Source organism: Onychomys torridus, chromosome 5 (assembly GCF_903995425.1).
Source record: "Onychomys torridus chromosome 5, mOncTor1.1, whole genome shotgun sequence".
Taxonomy (NCBI): Eukaryota; Metazoa; Chordata; class Mammalia; order Rodentia; family Cricetidae; genus Onychomys; species Onychomys torridus.
The window spans coordinates 128444202-128463368 of NC_050447.1; the positions used below are offsets into that span (position 1 = coordinate 128444202).

At 45.8% G+C, this 19167-nt stretch overlaps 1 protein-coding gene across 5 annotated transcripts in view; it reads right to left on the reverse strand.

Annotated features, from left to right (window-relative positions):
• The window catches only part of Fam193b (family with sequence similarity 193 member B), a 33933-nt gene that overhangs the window by 9987 nt on the left and 4779 nt on the right, over window positions 1-19167 (reverse strand). For 3 of the 5 annotated variants that reach the window (XM_036189099.1, XM_036189098.1, XM_036189100.1), the window contains exons 2-6: window positions 7722-7964; window positions 5952-6186; window positions 4575-4962; window positions 1658-1841; window positions 554-793 (exon numbers count right to left, since the gene is read on the reverse strand). In XM_036189099.1, coding sequence (XP_036044992.1) covers window positions 554-793; window positions 1658-1841; window positions 4575-4962; window positions 5952-6186; window positions 7722-7964 — 1290 coding nt within the window. Of the gene's footprint in view, window positions 1-553; window positions 794-1657; window positions 1842-4574; window positions 4963-5951; window positions 6187-7721; window positions 7965-17308; window positions 17336-19167 lie in introns of those variants that run through there. The other 2 variants (XM_036189102.1, XM_036189101.1) reach the window with 2 other exon arrangements.

The window sequence follows — 19167 nt, forward strand, 5'->3', positions numbered from 1 at the left end:
TCCCTGCCACTTTCAGCTTTGGCTTTACCACACTGCCTGTGAGATGTGCTGTGCCTGCCGCCAGGAGAAAGGACCTCCTGATGAATCTGTCCTTACTCCCCAGGACTCAACCTCTTGTAAAGCTACTTCTGGGCAAAAATGGGCACTTTCCTCTCTCTGGTACTTCTGACACCCTAACGTGCTTGTCCAGTTTTGTGTCGGTCTGCTCACTGGACTAAGCTTCTCTCCAGTGGGAACTTAACTGTTACATTTTGGCTCCCAGTATCTGTGGAAATACTTGCTGAATGAATAAATGACCAACTCTAGCAAGTCCTCAGCTTGGAGGACTTGAGCAAGCAGCTTGCACCTAAGACATTTCCTTCTCCAAATACTTGCCCCCAGGTTTTCCCTGACCCTGATGCCTCCCAGATGCATCCAGACCTTCCCACAGCAGTTGAGCCATACCAACGATTTTCGGCAGCCAGCACCAATCATGCCCCAGAGGTCTTAGGGCTTGGGGTGAGGGATTCCTCAGGGAGGAGAAGCAGTGGAGTTGAGCTCCCCCCACACCCACCTTCTTTTTCAGCTTGTGCCGGGCCCGCTTGGCGGCCCTGGCGCTGTTGGGGACTTTGGGCTCCGTGCTGTTGATGAATTGCAGCAGCTCATCCACATCTCGGTGGTCCACCGCTGGCTCCCCAGGGATCCCGCCCAGGGTGCCCCCCTTCATGGGCAGCTCCTCTTTCCGCCTGGTCAGCCTCGAGCGGAGCTTCTCCCGGATCTCAGTATAATTCCGACTCGTCGGGGCAGCGGGTGGCTGGGGGAGGGGAGGTGCTGACATTACACCCTAGGCCTGGGGGGGCCATAGCACTCCCACCCACTGGCACCAAGTGTGTGGTGAGAAGCCAGACGATTACTCTCTCTAGCATCAGCCACCAAGGCCAAATGACTTCCTCCTCAGTAGGCTCTGAGCTGAAGCAGTGGTAGGTGTGAAGACGGCTCGGTGGCCAAGGACTGGGGAGCCAGGGAAGCAGATTTGAGCCCAGGCTTCATCACTTGGAAGCTGTATGACCTTGGGTGAGCCACTGAGTCTTTGTGAACCTCAATTTTGTCACCTCTAAAATGAAGATAACAATGCCTAGCTCAAAGGTGACTAGTAATTTTGAATTATTTCCACATCTCCTATCCTCAACTGCTCTGCCCTAGCCAGCAGCCTTTTCCTTCTCTCCTTCCGAGACTTCTGAATCGCTCCCCTGTCTAGAGACAGCATGTACCCTGATCTGAGCCTCCTTCTTGGTGCCATCTGTGCTCATGGCCTGTACCTCGGCTGGCTGCCACACTTGGGGAACTTTTTGCTCCCACCCTGCCTTCATCATGCACAAGCATTCACTTCTCTTGGGATTACACACGTATATATACTCATCAGAATCATACATAGCTTCCTCTCTGCTACTTCCTTTCCTTTTGCCTAAAGGAAAAAAGTCAATCTTAAGGAAACCACCAGAACACAGCCAACACAATGTTAAGAAAACCCAATCTCACAAATGTGCCTCGAGGTTGAAGCAAACAGATGTAGGTGCAAGGACACTCAGTCCCAGTGTGGCAATCACTGCCCTGAGCAAGGGGTCTCTCCTCTGCCCCCTGGCTGCCCAGCCCTCTCTGCCCAGGCAGGCTCACTCACCGCATTGTGGCCGAAGAACTCACAGTAGCAGCAGTCACAGAACTTCCCATCGCGTGGGTGGGTGGAGGACGAGGTACAAGAGCTGCGCTCAGAGCTGCTATCCTCTTCCTCGCCCAGACCCTCATCTGCCTCACAGGCCAGGCCACTGTGTGCAAATCTGTGCCCTTTGCACCCAGGGTCCCTGCTGCAACGGAGAAGGGCCCAGAGGTGAGAGTAAGTGGTGCAGGCACAGAATATAGCAGGAGCCTAGAAAAGTGTCCCAATCCCCAGTCACCATTCCAACTGCCTTTCACCTGCCACACCAGTGCCTCTTGTAAAGAGCAGAGCCTGATAAGCGTCTCCACTGCCTCACAGGCCATCACAAATGCAAAGACTGACGGTGGAAGTTTCATGCATATACTTCTTTGAGGGCACTGTGTGGGTATCTCTCTAGCTTGCTGTTTATCAAGCCTTGCGATAATGGAATGTTCACCATTTCCTTTAAACTAGGTGAATAGATAGTATGTACTTAATTCCGAAGGAGTCCCATTACACAGCACGGCAACTTTACACAGCAAGTGCTTGGCAAGCAGGAATCTGAACTGACTTGTGGGTTGATGGCTCCTCTGGTACAGCCCCAAATGATCAAGGAAAACTTTCTACTTTCCCAGGGTCCTCACAACACATCTGTCTGGCATCTGTATCAGCAGGTAGTGCTTCCTTAATCAAGAGGTCTGTGATGAGAAAAAGCAGATTTGTCCCCTGGGAGCTATAAACTACCCAGAGCTACTGCCTGGACCCAGAAACGGCCTCAGCATGTTATCCAGCCATCCTTGAAGTCCTAAAAAAATCAGCACCACTATCCCCTTTTAACAGTTGTAGAGACTGAGGCTCAGGGCACAGTCCAACAAACCTGTGTTTCCCTGTGTACAGAGGTCATGCTTTCTCCACTTACTTTCTGCCTCCAGACTCTGGCAATAAGTTGGGACAACATATTATATACATTTTCTTCCTAAGGTAAAGATGAAACAGGCTGAGAGGTCCCAGAATCAGACCTGGGAAGAACCAGAGCCCTATGATGGGTCAGCAACAGCTGGAATACTGCAGAAGCTGGACCCGTGTTTCAGAGGAAATAGAGTAAGGTGACAGTCTAGGACAGGCCAGTGTAGCCCATGTCTGTTGTTGGAAAAGGTCAGCAAACACATGGAAGGGTTTAGAAAAGGCAGAAGTTGGTATCAATGGTGACTATAGTTTATTCCAAGCTCACATTTCTTCTATTACATTAAGCAAAATTCCTTTTAGGAAAATTAAAATATTCAGTGTTTCTGAAGACACATATAGACCACTACTCTTTATTGGTGGTTACATGGATTCAGAGAACCGTAACAAAGCAGTTCCCCACCTAGTCTCAGGGCCTTCTGCATCTACCAGAGGGAACCCCAGCACTCGTCCGCACTTGGGTGCTCTCTGCTCTTGCTGCCCTCCACTCACACGTCACAGGAGGTCTTTCTACAGAGTTGAGGCTGGCCCGCAGCACTGTGCACGGGAGAAAGCAGTTTGCCAATGTGTGTTAAGACGTCTCCCACGAAACAGTGATGAAAAAGTCTGAGAGAGGAAAAAGCTTTAGGCCAGGACATCTTTACATGTTGGTTATAATGTTAACATGATGGAATTACCTAAATGTTCTGCAACTGGAGACCAGCAGCATGAACTATAGTTAATATTCTCCAGCCCCAAATACTGAACATTAAGAACAAAGCACAGGAGCACAGTATTACTGCGTGGAAACTGCAAGATCCAAGTCTGTACTGACATCATGAGCACCGTGTGAAAGACATGTGAGCTGACAAGAGTGGTGGCTGTAGGGTAGTGAGGTCTCAGACTGTGGCAGACAGACAAACAGCCAGGGTCAACCTAGAAAACACCACGTTCAGATAAAGCCAACAGAACCAGTGCTTCCTTTGGGGCTCTAAAGGGCCCAGATCTAGTCAAACACAGACTCAGGACGCTTATCACAACAGTATTTTTCTTGGTTAAAAATTTGGAAATGAAAGCCAGGCTGTGGTGGTGCATACCTCTAATCCCTGCACTCAGGAGCAGAGGCAGGAAGATCTCTGTGAGTTTGAGGCCAGCCTCGTCTACAGAGTGAGTTCCAGGACAGCCAAGACTGCACAGAGAAACCCTGTCTCAGGAGGAAAAGTTTGGAAATAAGCCAGGCATGGTGGCGCACACCTTTAATCCCAGCATTCAGGAGGCAGAGATGGGTGGATCTCTGAGTTTGAGTCTAGCCTGGTCTACAGAACAATTTCAGGACAGCTAGGAGTAGAGAGACTGTCTTGAAAAACTAAAACAAAATAAAACAATAACATGGCTACTTAAGTTTTAAAAGGAGTTTTAATTAGGGAAACGATCATTGATATTTAAAAAGTGTTGCTATGCAGGCCAGAGATGGTAAGAAACAATTATAATCCCAGTAACAGAAGGCTAAAGCAGGAGAATCACAAGTCACAGGTTAGCCTGGGCTACATAGCAAGAACCTGTCTCAAAATGAAGAATATTTTAAAATGCTACATAAAATAATATTTATCAAATATAGACCAAATTATGTCATTTATATATGGAAGTATCTTCAAGAAAATAGGCCACAGTTCTAGAAGTTTCTCTTTATGTTGTAAAGACCTTTTTCTTTTTTACATATGAATTGTTCTAAGCTTAAAAAAATTATAATGAAAAAGCCCTTAATTTAGAATGTATTTATTTTGATGCTGAGTGTGAACACAGGACCTCATGCACGCTAAGACTGTGCTCTAGCATTGAGCTACACTTCCAGCCCAATCTACACTTTGATTTCCATCCTAAAAGTGTTCTTGGCAAGTTTTCCATAACTCTTAGGCTCCAGTGAGCAGGGAGTGTGGTGCCTTTCACGCCACTCACTTACCTGTGAGTGCTAGGGAGTGGCTGAGAGCTCGGTGGTGGGAGGAGAGGCCCACCGCAGTGCCCACCGCAGTGCCCGCTGCAGGGGTGGCTGCACCCAGAGAATGGTGGAGGCATCTTCAGGAGTGGCATGCTGGTGGAGGGCAGATGGGGGCTCTGACAAGGCCCTGGAGGGTGGGTGGCAGTGGCAGCAGCCACAGGGCACTCTGAAGCCTGGGCAGGGAAAGGTGCTGCCGGGGTGGTGGGCAGCAAGTGTGGGTGGGACGGTGAGCTGAAGGAGCCAGGGTGAGAAGGAATCAGAGATGCTGGATGTGGGGGGTGGCCGGTGGGGCTGTTAGGGGGAGCAGTGAGGTCTGAGTGCTGGTGGTGCTCCAAGACAGGGAAAGCCTCACCTGTAGGTGGAGGGGAGAAAAAGGGGTCAGACCTGGGAAGGAAAGTCCCCAGCCTCACTGCCACATCATCCTGTTTAATGCGGCCAGAGGGCATAGCCACTCAGCACAAGGCCCCTGAAGAGGATACTGATAGCAGGTCTGCTGGACAGGTTTGAGTATCCCAAGCCTGAAGAGGCTGTGGCCAGGTATGAACAGACGATATCTCTGCTGTTTCTCTGGGACCCTCTAGGAGCTACTTATTCTTGAGCATTCCTTAGGCCTGAGAAAGGAAGCTATAGCAACCTTGGGATCTGCCTCTGGGCCACATGGACCAGAGAAGCCAAGGTATGCCTGACTCCCGGGAGGTGACAGATCTCTGATGACTCTCTTCAGCATGGACCAAGGTAACTGGAGCTATGCATTCAATTCACATAATTTTAGAACAGTACCATTTTGAAGAACTTCATCCTCCATTTAGAATTATGACAGTAACAATCCAAAGGCTTTCCCCTCTGGGTCTCTGAGCATTAGTATTGAGTTTAAGGAAGAGTCCTGTGGCCTGCCTGCCACCTGCTAGTCTCCTGTGGTTAAGTACAGTGCTGTACAGCTATCCCTAAGGTAGACAGACAAAATCCAGTGAGGCCAAGGAAGCAGAGGTGGCTCAGGTTGTTAATGGTGTAGATAGCAGGTGTACATGATCTAAGTCTCACTTCCCTGTGGGTTTTCCCAGGCCCCTCGTTTCTCAGACAGTATGAGGACCTCTCCTGGACCCAACGTTAAGCTAATGACAACAATGAGGGCACTCTGTGGGCAGTATTTTATAACCTCAGAGTCTTGCAGAAGGTCTTCCAGAGATAGACAAAGTCTAGGTTGTCTCCGCTGCCATCAGAACAGGTCTATATTTACTTATTTTAATAACCAAGTTTCTCACTGACTGGGCCAAAGTAGAAAGGCAAAGAGCTATCTACCTAGAAGGGGGCCCAGTACTTTCCAGAAGCTTAAAGACTCACCAGGGATGGCAGGAGGACTCCCAAGCGAGCCGCCTGGCACAGCCCCGCTGGAGTGTGGGGAATTCCAGAGGCCTGAGAGCTTATGTGCTGACAGGAACGAGCTGGGATCCCAGTCCCCTGAGTTCCCATGGCAGGAAGAGGAGGAGGAAGATGAGGATGATGAAGAAGAGGACGAGGATGAATGAGAGTCACCCCCACAAGACTGGGATTTGCAGGATGTGTGTGACAAGGAGATCTGGAAAGGAGAAAGAAAAAGGCTCATGGTCAAACAGTGGAGCTGCCCTGTCCTTCAGGCCCTTAGTAACATTATGACTGAAGCCAATAAGCACAAGTCACGCTGAACTATAATTAAGGGCCAATGAAGTACTTAGAAGGGACTATGGTGTTCCCAGTTCCGTGGCTGGGTGGATAGTGGGCAGAGAGCTTCTCCTAGGGCAGAGCCTGTCTATGAACATGGGCCATTTGTGTGTGTGAAGAGCCGCCAACAAGATGAAGTCTTTGAATCAGAAGTGCACTTTAGCACGCATGCTCCCCCATCCCCTTTCTCCTTCCTTCCATTTATTTTTAAAATTTTTGAGACTTTATGTATATGAGTGTTTGCCTGAATGTGTATCTGTGCACCATGTGCACACAGAGGCCAGAAGAAGGCAACTGATCCCTAGGACTGGAAGTACAGCAGGTTATGTAGGCACTGAGAACCAACCCCAGTGCTCTGAAAGGGCAGCTAGTGCTCTTAACCAGTGAGCCATCTCTTTAGCCCCAGCCTTTCATTAATTTTTTTACTTTTATTTCTTTGGGTTTTTGAGACAAAGTCTAATTCTCTATGTATCCCTGGCTGTCTTGGAATTCACTCTGTAGGAAGACTGGCTTTAAACTTACAGGAATCTGCCTGCTCTGCCTTCCAAGCATTGGGACTAAAGGTGAGTGCCACCACACCCAGCCCTTCCTTCTGTTTATTAGGAATATCTGTGCATGTGTGTGACATGTATACATGCATGTGTAAGTACAGGTACACATGTGCCACAGTGTACAAGTGGAGGCAACCTTGGATGTAGGTCCTCACCTTCCACATGGTTTCCTACAGAGTCTCCTGGTTGGTTTGCCATTGTGTAAGCAATGCTAGCTGGCCCACCAACTTCCAGGGGCTGTCCTGTCTCCATCTCCCACTTTACTGCAGGAGCATGGGGATTACAGATATGTACTATCACATGTGGCTTTCTGTGGGTTCTGAGGAGTGTCATCAGGTCCTCAAGCTTGTGCGGCAGGTGCTTTGGAGCTTTTATCCATCAAGTCATCTCCCTGACGCTCCTTTCTCTTTATTTTTCTTCCCAGCACACACAAGACAAACATTCTACCACCGAGCTACATTTCGAGCCCCAAGTGAGAAGTCTTGAAACTGAACTGATTCTGGGTAAATGCAAGTCTCCAGGGGAAAGAGGAGTCTGACTGACATGCCTCACAGACAGCAGTCTTCCACGGCTCCCAGCTATTACTGTTGTCTTCTGACTGAAGCACATCTCAAACCCTCTGACTCATCTGTGTCATAGTGGTGGCCTTTCAAACAGCCGTAGGCTGAAGGCATCAGGGTCAGGTGACAGGACAGGATCAAGATCTACCTACGTCCACTAGCAGGCCCATGTCGTCTTCTTCCTTTAGATCTAAACCCAACTTGCAGATACTAAGGGCTTCCTGAGGCCAGGGGAAACAGCCTGACTCCCTTAGGGAGGAAGCAGTCCTGCAGTCAGAGGTCACCTGTCAGCTGTTACCTACCGCCACTGAATGTTCTCGACCTGTCTGCCTCTCATCTTCCTCCATGCTCTTTCGGCAACTCTGGCAGACCCATAGAGGCATCTCGCCTAGGAGATTCTTGACGAGCTTTGGCATGAAGTCAGGGGGCAGCTTCTCACCCTGCAACACCAGTCCATTTTGTGAAGGGCCTTCTTCCCAGCCTTTGCGCTCGCGGTGACACAGCAGGCAGCAAGTCTGCACAGACTGGCTGGAGGCGGGGGGAACCTGTCCAACACACAGACACAGGGTTCCCAGGAGGGGAGGCTGTCCTTAGAAATGATGCTAGCAGTATTCATAACACCACTCAGTACGTGCCAGGCACTGGGATAGGCACTTTATCAACATAGTTTAGCTTTAGTCCTTGTGACAGCTCTGCAAACAAGGTGTTCTTATTCCCATTTTTTTAAGACGAAGAAACAGATTTCAAGAAGTTAAATGAGTTGCCCAAGGTTACAGAGCTAGTGAACGGTTGAATCCCAGTGAATCTGACTCCAAAACTCATGCTCAGCTGTCCTCAACATCAAAGAACAGAGAAGAGGTTTCTCCCTCTCTGGAATGCCTAGGAAGGGCCACAGTTCTATGCAGGCTACAGATGAGGCCTCACCTGAAAGGAAAATGGATATGCGTTTTCTGGAGAGATGACTGATTCCTTTAGCACTGCAGCAGGAGTTTAGAACGACAGACCCTGGTGCTCTTTTGAGTAAGGATGGTGAAAAAAAACCTAGACTCTGGGGCCAGACAGACAAGCACTCTCATCTCAGCCTCAGCATGAATCAGCTGACGGCCTTGAGCAAGTCATTTAACTTCTCTGAGCTCTGCTTCCTACCCACCTTGCAGAGTTGTGCAGAACGCTGCATGCCATAGCTCAGGCCCAGATCATTACTTGGCCTGTTTCTTCCCCTTACAACAGATCGGATCCAGTCATTTAAGTTCCAAAGTTTCCTTTCACTCTGGGGTCTTAACTGGGAACCTAATTATATTTATAGCCCAGTTAATGGTTTCCTCTATTGTCCAACTCTAGTCTCCTTCCACTGACACTGCACATGGCCCCATCACTTCCTTCGGGCCAACAGGATGATGTTAGCAGACATGCTGGCAGCACCAATCTGAATAGTGTGTATGCACTTCTCCTGGTATCCTTGCATGGGCAGCCTGCCAAGATCTTGTGCCTCTGCCACTCCTGCCCCATCTGTGGGACTTGAAGAAAATGAGAGTGTTCCTAACTAGTCAGTCAGCTGATGGATCTGTGAGTGAGCCCAGGTGAAATCAGATGAGTCTGCTTAGAGCAGCAGCGATATCCCACCAAGCAGTAGATTCAGTAGGAACAGGAAGTGGTAGTGTTTAGAGGCACTGGGTTGCAGGGTGGTTTGTTCCACAACTCTGCATAACTTTCAGATTTACCCTCCACTAGGTACTGTGTTTGTAAGGGTGCCACTGTTGTTTCATGTGACATCACAATGAGTTGGGGGGTCAGAATATCCTTAAGTCTGCCATGTGGCCATCATACTAACGTGGGTCCCTGGTTTCTCAAAAAAGAAAGGAACCAAAAATGACACTAGGAGCATAATGAGACAGCTGGGGAAGGACAAGGAGTGTGGAAAAGAGTACAAGTGGAATGGATAAGAGACACAGCCAAACATCCCGCCAAGGGCTGACTCAGTGCGCAAGGCAGCTGCTTAATGTTAATGGAGACAGAACTCATCTGTCATTTCACAGGCATGGAAGATTGATTGATGGAGGAGAATGGTTTGAGAAATTAAGGCAAAGGAGGAGCTTTTTTTTTTTTTTTAACGCAAGTATTTATTTGTTGTGTGTTTGTGTGTGCACATTTGGGCACCCATGTAGAGGTCAGAGAACAAGTTGCTGGAGATGCTCTCCCCTTCCACCATGTGGGGCCTGGAGGCTGAACTCAGGTTGTCAAGCTTGGCAGCAAGCTCTTGTTAAGCCATCTCACAGGCCCAGAGGGACTTTCTGAGAACAGTACTTAGTACGTTTCTCAAAGGTAACTGCAGGTATGTGTGTGTGTGGGGGTGTGTGTGTGGGGTGTGTGTATGTAGGAACCAGTACATAGGACTTTGTTCCTAGTGGTATAGTGAAGAGCACCACAGGCAACACCAGGATGAGGATCTTTGTAATAGCTTCTGCTTCACTTGGACACCAGAGTCCTAAAACCATTACATGGGTTGTTGTTGCTGGGTGTTTTCTTTGTTTTGGTTTTTGAGACAGGGTCTCATGAAGGTCAGGCTGGCTTTGAACTCATTATGTAGCAAAGAATGGTTTTGAATTCCTCTTCTTCCTACATCTACTCCTAAGTGCTGGGATTATGGGCACATGCCAGCACGTCTAGCCATGAAAAATATTTTGAAAAGAGTATAAATCTTCTTTAAATCAATCTTTTCTATCTCAGTGCTAGAGATCAAAACCAAGACCTGTGCATTTACATTTTTGGGGTGGGGTGGGGTTTCAAAACAGGGTTTCTCTGTGTAGCCTTGGCTGTCCAGGAACTCACTCTGTAGACCAGGCTGTCCTCAAACCCAGAGATCTACCTGCCTCTGCCTCCCAAATGCTGAGACTAAATACATGTGTTATCAATGCCTGGTTAATTAATGCTTTAAAACAATAATTCAAATGCATAATGTATGTTCCTTAGTACAAAAAATGCCTTCTCAGAGATCTCTCAGGGATAGAGAGATGGTATAATGGCTGCTCTTCCAGGGGACTTGGGATTAACTCCCAGCACCCACATGAAAGCTCACAACCATCTCTTAACTCCATTTCTAGGGTGCCCAATGCCCTCTTCTGCCCTCTGCTCTCCACAGGCATGTACATGGTACAGTCATACATGCAGGTAAAACATCCATACACACACATTTTAAAAAATGTTTTCTGGGGCTAGAGAGTGGCTTAGAGGTTAAGAACACTAGCTGGTCTTCCAGAGATCCTGAGTTCAATTCCCAGCAACCACATGGTGGTTCACAACCATCTGTAATAGGATCTGGTGCCGACTTCTGGCATGTGTATACATAATAAACAAACAAATCTTTAAAAAAAAAAAAAAAAAAAAAAAGGACTGGATTTGAACACATTAGAGGGAGACTTCTTATTTAATAAAAATGTTTTCTATCTTCTCTTTCAAGATTCTTATCATTTGAGTATGTGACAAATGTGAGCCAAAGTGATTGTGGGTAGTGCTGTGGTGCAGTGGAAACTCTGGCTTTGGTATTAATCCTGAGCTATCATCACTTAGAGCTGTATGATGCCAGGCAGTGATGGCGCATGCCTTTAATTCCAGCACTCGGGAGGCAGAGGCAGAGGGATCTCTGAGGGTTTGAGGCTAGCCTGGTCTACAGAACTAGTTCCAGAACAGCTAGGGGTGTTACACAGAGAAACCTTGTTGAAAAAAGAAAAAAGAAAAGAAAAGGAAAAAAAAAAGCTATAGGATACTAGCAGGTTCTACTTAGCCCTCTGCTCATTTAAAAGGGGATGAAGTCCTAACTTGTAGGTCAGTTTTGAGAAGGAAATGTGATGGAGAGCCTCCACCAGTGCTAAGGCAGCACCGAGGAAACAATGTATCCTCACTGAATTGTAGACGAATGAGAACTTGTCATACACAATAAATGCAATATGACTTGTTAGATATCTTTTTTTTTTTTTTGGAGGGGTGGAGGAGATTGGGTTGGGGGCTGACAGGGTCTCACACTGTAGCCAAGGCTACCCTTGTAGCAATCCTCCTGCTTCAGCCTTCTAAGTCCTGGGATTACAGTCATAAACCTCCAGTCTGGTTTCTGTTAAACATCTTAACTTCTGCCCTTAACCCCAAAACATCAAATGCTTAAGTCCCCCAAATACTCTGCACTTCCCTACCTCTCCCTTTGCTAAAGGGAGTCTTTTACTTAAGACCCTTTATCCCCATTTCCCAACAAATAATTGAGTAGGCCTTCCTTAAAGGCCCCAGCGTCAAGTCCACACCCTCTAGACTAAAATCACCTTTCTTCCCTGTGCCCATCTAGTGCACTGTGCTATCATCTATTTACTTTCTTGTTTGTCTTTTTTCCCTCCCTCTTTGAGACGGGGTTTCTCTGTGTAGCCCTGGCTGTCCTCAAACTCAGAGATCCCCCTGGCCTTCCCAAATGCTGGGATTAAAAGCTTATGCCACCACGTCCACCTTTTTTTGGGTGTAGACACTCAGTGTAACAGAGCCTGGCTCAAGGCTAACTCCTCAGACTTTGTGAAGTATCCTCACAGAATAGTTGGCAGGCAGCTTCCTACAGAGCAAGTCCTCATCTCTCCATCCTGCCCCTCTACCTGTATGGTTCCAATTTCAAACATGGAAAAACAGGAGCCTGCAGTCTTCAAGGATTACAGTACGCTCCCAGCTAAGGAAATAATGTGACTCTTTCTAGAGGTCAATTAAGCCACAAAATAAATGAACTAGCCATTGATGAAAGCTATTCTATAGGGCAGGCTGTCTTTCCTGGTCAAGGAAGAAGCAGACATTGAAAGCTAATGAAGCTTTAACTGAAGCAGGGACACCATCTGCATTGCAGTCACCCAAAGGTCTAAGTAACAGTAGGAAACAACAACAACAACACATTCAGCTAACAGGATCAGGACAGTAGGCACTCACGTTATAAACCAGGCCCTTTGGCTATTTTGTTCCTAACAAGTCTACTCTAGGGACCAGCTATCCACAGTGTCCTCTTAAGTTTAGTACACTGAAGTCATGCTTTTCAGGACCATGCAATGTGGAGGGCCACCCTCAAAGCCCTCAGGCCCTGATATCTTTCTATGGATACAATGTGCTGTGAGGTGAGCGAGGAGATTTTCTGTTTCTTTTCTTGTTTTAAGAAAGGGTCTCGGGTTGGGGATTTAGCTCAGTGGTAGAGCGATTGCCTAGCAAGCACAAGGCCCTGTGTTCGGTCCTCAGCTCAAAAAAAAAAAAAAAAAAAAAAGAAGAAGAAAAAGAAAAGCCGGGTGTGGTGGCATACCTTTTTTAAATGATTTTTTTTTATATGCATTAGTATTTTGCCTGCATGTATGTCTGTATGAAGGTGTTGGATCCTCTGGAGGCAGAGTTACAGGCAGTTGTAAATTGCCATGTGGGTGCTGGGAATTGAACTCAGGTCCTCTGGAAGAGCAGCCAGTGCTCTTAACTGCTGAGCCATCTCTCCAGCCCCATGGCACATACTTTTAATCCCAGCACTGTGAGGCTGAGGTAGACATCTCTGAGTTCAAGGTCAGCCTGGTCTATAGAGCAAGCCCCAAGACAGCCAGAGCTACACAGAGAAACCCTGTCTAGAAAACCCCAAGGGGTGAAAAAAGGGGGGTCTCATTATATAGTCCAGGCTGCCATTGAATTCACAGTTTTCTTGCCTCAGCCTCCTGAGTGCTAGGACTACATGTGTGCCACCACACCTGTCTGATATTTTCATCTCTGCTTTAATTTTTATTTATTGTTTTAAATATTTATTTTTATTATTTTTAATTATGTGTATGTGTTTACAAGTGCTTTTAGAAGCCAGAGGTATTGGAGATAAATTATAGGCAGTTATGAGCCACCCCAAAATGGGTGCTGGGAATCAAACTCAGGTCCTCTGCAAGAACAGTACATACTCTTAACCACTAAGCCATCTCTTCAACTTTAAATTTTAAATTACATTCACTGCGTGTGTGCTTGTGTGCATGCGTGTGCATGTACATGCACACAATGGTACATGGCTGAAGGTTGGAGAACAACTTTTAGGAGCAAACTCTTTTTCTACTATGTGGGTCCAGGAATCTGACTAAGGTTATTAACCTTGGCAGTACAAATCTTCTCTGACAAATCCCTCTTGCGGGGGCCCCACAACTCTGCTTTAATTGCTAAGGGTGGTAAGACTCCCAAGACAGAGAAATGCTACAGGTCCTTCTAATTAATGCTACCACAGAGAAAAGCTCTTGGTTCACTTGGGGGTTCCTTCCCACTGCAATCTCCTGTTAGTCTTCCAATTCTGGCAAACATGGCACCTTATGCCTTGAATCAGTGAACCTAGGCTTTCAACTTGCTGTTCTCAAAGCTTTTATTGTTATTCCTGAACAAAAACATTGTAATCAAGTGAATGAAAATACACAGTATTTTTTTTCTTCATAAAGGCTCATGGAATTAATTCTTAAACCCAGAATCCCTGGGCAGCAACTAATTGCTCTCACTCACCTTAGATTAAATTTCAGAGTCTCTGGGGTATAGGTTTAGTCTTTAGCAAAACACAAGGAAGGAAAAATTCTAGTGGTTCTGCTGATTTCCTATCTTGTCAAAAGACTTGAAGATGACTGTTTCACCTTCAAGTGAAAGCAGAATCTTTGCACAGGGGACCTGCTCACAGGGCACCTATGCTATACAGTGAGACATCCCCAGAGCAGAGGAGCAGCAGCGCTGAGGAAGCTAGGATTTGCAGCCACTGAAAGCACTGTCTCTGCTCCCTTACCTGCCAGCTATTTCTGCCTGGTCAAAGAAGCATGAAGACAACCAGTATTTCCTGGATGAGCACATCAAAGGGAAGATTTTTTTGTTTTTGTTATGTAATACCAGTTTTACCTTGAAAGAATGTCTTTGTTATTCAGACATGAGTATTAGCAGACATTGTCTCAAAAAATAAATACATAAACAAAACAAGCCCATTACTTCAAGAAAACTAGCTAAGTATTTGTGACCAGTGATAAAAATTCAAGCTTTTGAGCAAAAATTCAAATTTGAAAGTTAGGCATGGTAGCTCACACCTCTAATCCCAGCACTTCAGGAAGCTGAGGCAGGAGGATCACCATGAGTTTGTGGCTAGCCTGAGCTACAGAGTGAGAATCTGTCTCAAGAACAAAAGAACAAACAAAAATTTAGAATTTGGGAAAGCTTGTATCACTTACTATGAGCATTAGAGTATTTCAATACCTGTCTGAGGAAATCAGTGTCATTAACAAATGTTATTTTTTTGTATGATAAATGAAATTCATTTTCCAAATGACTAAAGCATGACTTCACAGAATTATACACTGGTAAAGGATCTATCTGAAATGTAAATGCACAACAGATTTTATTTTATTCATGTCTTTCTTTTCAGTTTTTTGAGACAAGATTTCTCTGTGTAACAGCCTGGCTGCCCTGGACTCACTCTGTAGACCAGGCTGGCCTTGAGCTCACAGAGATCCACCTGCCTCTGCCTCCTAAGTGCTGGGATTAAAGGTGTGCCCCCCCCATTTTTTTTTTTTTTTAAACTTTTGTTTGGAGACAGGGTCTCACTATGCAGCTTTGGCTGCCCTAGGACTCACCATGTAGACCATGCTGGCCTCAAAAATCAGAGATCCGCCTGCCTCTTCAATTAAAGATATGCACAACCATGCTAGGTTCAGACAATAGATTTTTAATAAAAAAATGAATAAAAAGTCTTCAATATTGAACTCACACTGTATACATAATTAATAAATCTTTTTTTTTTTTTGGTGGAGCTGAGGATCGAACCCAGGGCCTTGAGCTTGCTAGGCAAGCACTCTACCACTGAGCTAAATCCCCAACCCTAATAAATAAATCTTAAAAAAATAAAAAATTCTTGCCGGGCAGTGGTGTCACACGCCTTTAATCCCAGCACTCGGGAGGCAGAGGCAGGCGGATCTCTGTGAGTTCGAGGCCAGCCTGGTCTCCAAAGCTCAGGTCTCTCACTGAACCTGAAGCTTGTCATTTCTGGCTAGGCAGGCTGGCAGGCCAGGAAGCTTCAGCAATTCTTGTCTTCACAAATACCCACCTCCAGCTCTGTGTTGGGGTTACAGGTATATATGACCATAGTAGCTTTTTATTTGAGTGCTGAAGATACAAACCCTGATTCTCACACTTATATAGCAAGCCTTCCCCAGCTTTACTTTATTAAAAAACTTGCAAAAATGAAAACAGAACATTTTTCTATTCAATGTATAAAATTAAATATATATAACTATTATTTTTAAATGGCACATACACTGTATTATGTGTGTAAGCATCAGAGGAAAACTTCCATGAGGCTTCTTCTCCTTCCATCGTGTAGATCCCAGGTATTGAACTCAGGTCCTCAGGCTTAGCAGTAAATGCCTTTACCTGCTGGGCCATCTCACTGGCCCCCAAATAATGTTTTGTTTTGTTTTGCCAGAGCTGAGGATCGAACCCAGGACCTTCTGAGCTAAATCCCCAACCCCTCAAATAATTATTTTTAATAAAAGTTACAATTTATGTTAATGTGGTAACTTATTAAATATTATTAGTCTTTTTTTTTTTTCCTAATCCTGGAGATCAAACCTAGGACCTACTATGTTCTAGTCAATAATCCTTATTACTAATTATATGGCTTGTGGAGTATCTGGACAGCTTTGGAGGCACAACTCAATTTTTCACATTGGCCTTTCTGTCCACAGTTTGGCAAGTGTCAGAGAATAACCCTGACCACCACGCCAGACAGGCGCCAAGATCTGCTCTGAACTGGACTGACTTTCAACATTTAGCCTAGTCTCAGTCTCCTAAGGCTCCTCCCAGTCCCAAGAGTTCATGCATGTTTGCACCAGATTTCCCAAGACACATGCTGTATGTAGCCAGCTGCCTTGCAACAGGTTCCAAATCCTATTCTGAAATAGCCCATGAGAGCACTCTCCTCTCAAGATACCAAACTCCAAAAGCTTCCCCAACACCAAGGCAAAGTAGGTGGACAACAGCAGCTAAAATTTCTTCTGTCAACTACCAATGCTACACGCTGGGAAACCCCTTAGTAAAATCCTAGCTTCCCGTAAGACCCTAGTCAAAGGTCAAGGAAACTCTGTGTACTAAGCTAAGGTAATTCTAGGAAAGCACCTGCCACACTGTCCACTGAAAGAATGGAGCTCTCTAGAGCAGGGACTGGCTGTTGATCATTTGCATATGTTCAGAAACCACATATGGCATGTTACCTGTCACATAGCAGGCGTTAAAGTAATGCAATTTTAACACCCTTTTGGCTCACTGGCCCAGCTACTTAACATCAAGAATAGTCCCTCTCCTGAAATGTTATGCTGAAGGCATGGCTCTGATAAGAAGGCAACCAGAGCTAAGACTCAGGATTCTAGAAATCAGACTGCAGTTAATGCTCTGGAAGCTGACCACCCCTCAGCGGTTTGGGACTTTTACTGCAATTCTCTTCCTCAGGTGTGGCCCTTCCCAGAGGCAGACAGCCTTCTTTGGGTTCCAAGCTGAGTGAGGACAAAGCAGTGAGGCTGCTTATCCTAATGACCCCACAAGCCTAGCCAATCCACTCAATCTGCTTCAAAACAAGTAGCGAAGAGAAGGCCCGAGCTGCTCACTTAACCGAATCCTTGGGCCAACCTCTGTTTTACTACCCTTAATTAACTCCAAGACAGGTTTTGCACAGAAAAGAGCATGAACTTTGGAGACATGGTTCTAAGTTCAAATCGTTGTTCGGCCATTTTCTGTATTTTGGAGCATAACTCAAATTCTCTGAGTCTCAGGTTTCTCAATTTATGAAATGGGAATAACACCATACTTCACAGAGTTGTGAGGACAGAAGGAAATAAATTATGTAAAGTACCTGGCCTGGGTCTGGCACACAGTAGGTGCTCAATACCCGTTAGTTTCTTTCCTCTTCTGCCCTGGAAGAAATGATAGGGAAACTTACTAAGTGAGACTTGCCCAAACCAAATTTATTACTTGAAGCACAGGACAGAGGACTAAACAGTGACCTTCAAGGCATCTCTGAACCCCCATGTCACACAACATGGCCTCGTTTCCTGATAAAGACCTTTAGTGTTTACAGTGCCTCTGGCCCGTTTTCCTGCCTTAGCTTCCCCAGACCCTTTTCAGAATAGAAATACCTACTTCTTTGATTCTAAGGGGGAGAGGGGTCAAAAAGGGAGCCAAGAGCTTTGGCTAGAGGATAAGGGAAACAGTTTATGAAACTGCAGCATGTCCCTCTTGCTACTCAGCTAATGGTTATCTAATGTGATCGATGAGGATGTATAAAGGCGCAAACTCAGACCCTTCCTAGTATACAAGCTAGCCTTTCCTTAGTTCTTACCTGCCCTTGAAGGACCATTAAATACTCCCTTCTCCAATTACATAATGCACTGCCTCTGCTCTTTTCTAAAGACTCAACCCTGGTGTCAAATTCTCCAAGTGCATTGTCAGAATAAATGGGGCTTCATTTTGGACTGCCCTATGCTCTTTCACATTTCTCTAAATAGAGGTGATCTCTTATCTTAAACCAACCAACCAACAAACCAAAAAGTAGGGTCTTATTATATAGCCCTGGCTGGTCTTAAACTCACAGAAATCCTCCTGCCTCTGCCTCAAATACTGGAATTACAGGCATACATCACCTTGCATGGACCTATCTCACATATCTTAATTGTTTAAACCTGTTATCTCTACAATACCATGGGATTTCCAAGGACATAGTGTTCCAAGAATCACTATATTCCAATCATTCAGCAGAGGCACACAGTAGACTAACATACAACAGAAGACTAGCAGATGAATATTATTAACAAGTCAACAACTGAGGAAATGGGAAGAGGAAGGCAGGGTTTGTTTGTTTTGTGTGTATAAAAGTTTTGCCTGCATGTGTGTCAGTGCACCACATTCATATCTAGTGTCCATGCAAGACAAAAAAGGGTGTTGGATTCCTTGGAACTGGTGTTAACGAACAGTTGTGAGCCACCATGTAGGCGCTAGGAACTGAACCCAGGTCCTCTAGAAGAGCACCAAGTGTTCTTAACCCCTGAGCCAACTCTCCAGCTCCTGTTTTAGTTTTTTAAAGTGACGTGAGGAATCAAACCCAAAGCCTTAAATCTTAGGCAAGTTTTCTATCATTGAGCTATATTCTCAAGCCTCCAGCACCTTAAAAAACAACGCCCCCCCCCCCGACAACGCTAGGCTTCCTCAATTTAGCAGCTCCCAGATCCAGCCACACTCAGAATATCCTACAACATCCAAAAATGGATCCTGGGTGGGCTCTAGCCCTAGTTGGGTAGATCTGGGATGGAACTGAACAAAGGAAAAAGGATCTGGCCATTAGTTAGGCTAGAGTGAGGGACACAGGGACTAGAGAGAGCAATCACAGCTGCCTCTCCCAGAAAATTACTTCCTCACACGGCATCACAGAGGCTTTACCACATCCAGTTTGCCTTCCTACTTAACTTCATTGATCCTCAACGTCCAAACAACTTGAAGTGGAACATCAGCCTGACTTTTCCCTGCTCTCCAGACGAGTCCAGGCAGTGCTCACCTCCCTGCAGACCAGTGGTTCTCAACTCATGGGTTGCAACTCCTTTGGTGGGGGAGAATCCCTTTCTAGGGTTTGAATATCAAATATCTTACATATCAGATATTTACATTATGATTCATAACTAGTAGTAATAGTTATGAAGTAGCAACAAAAATAATTTTATG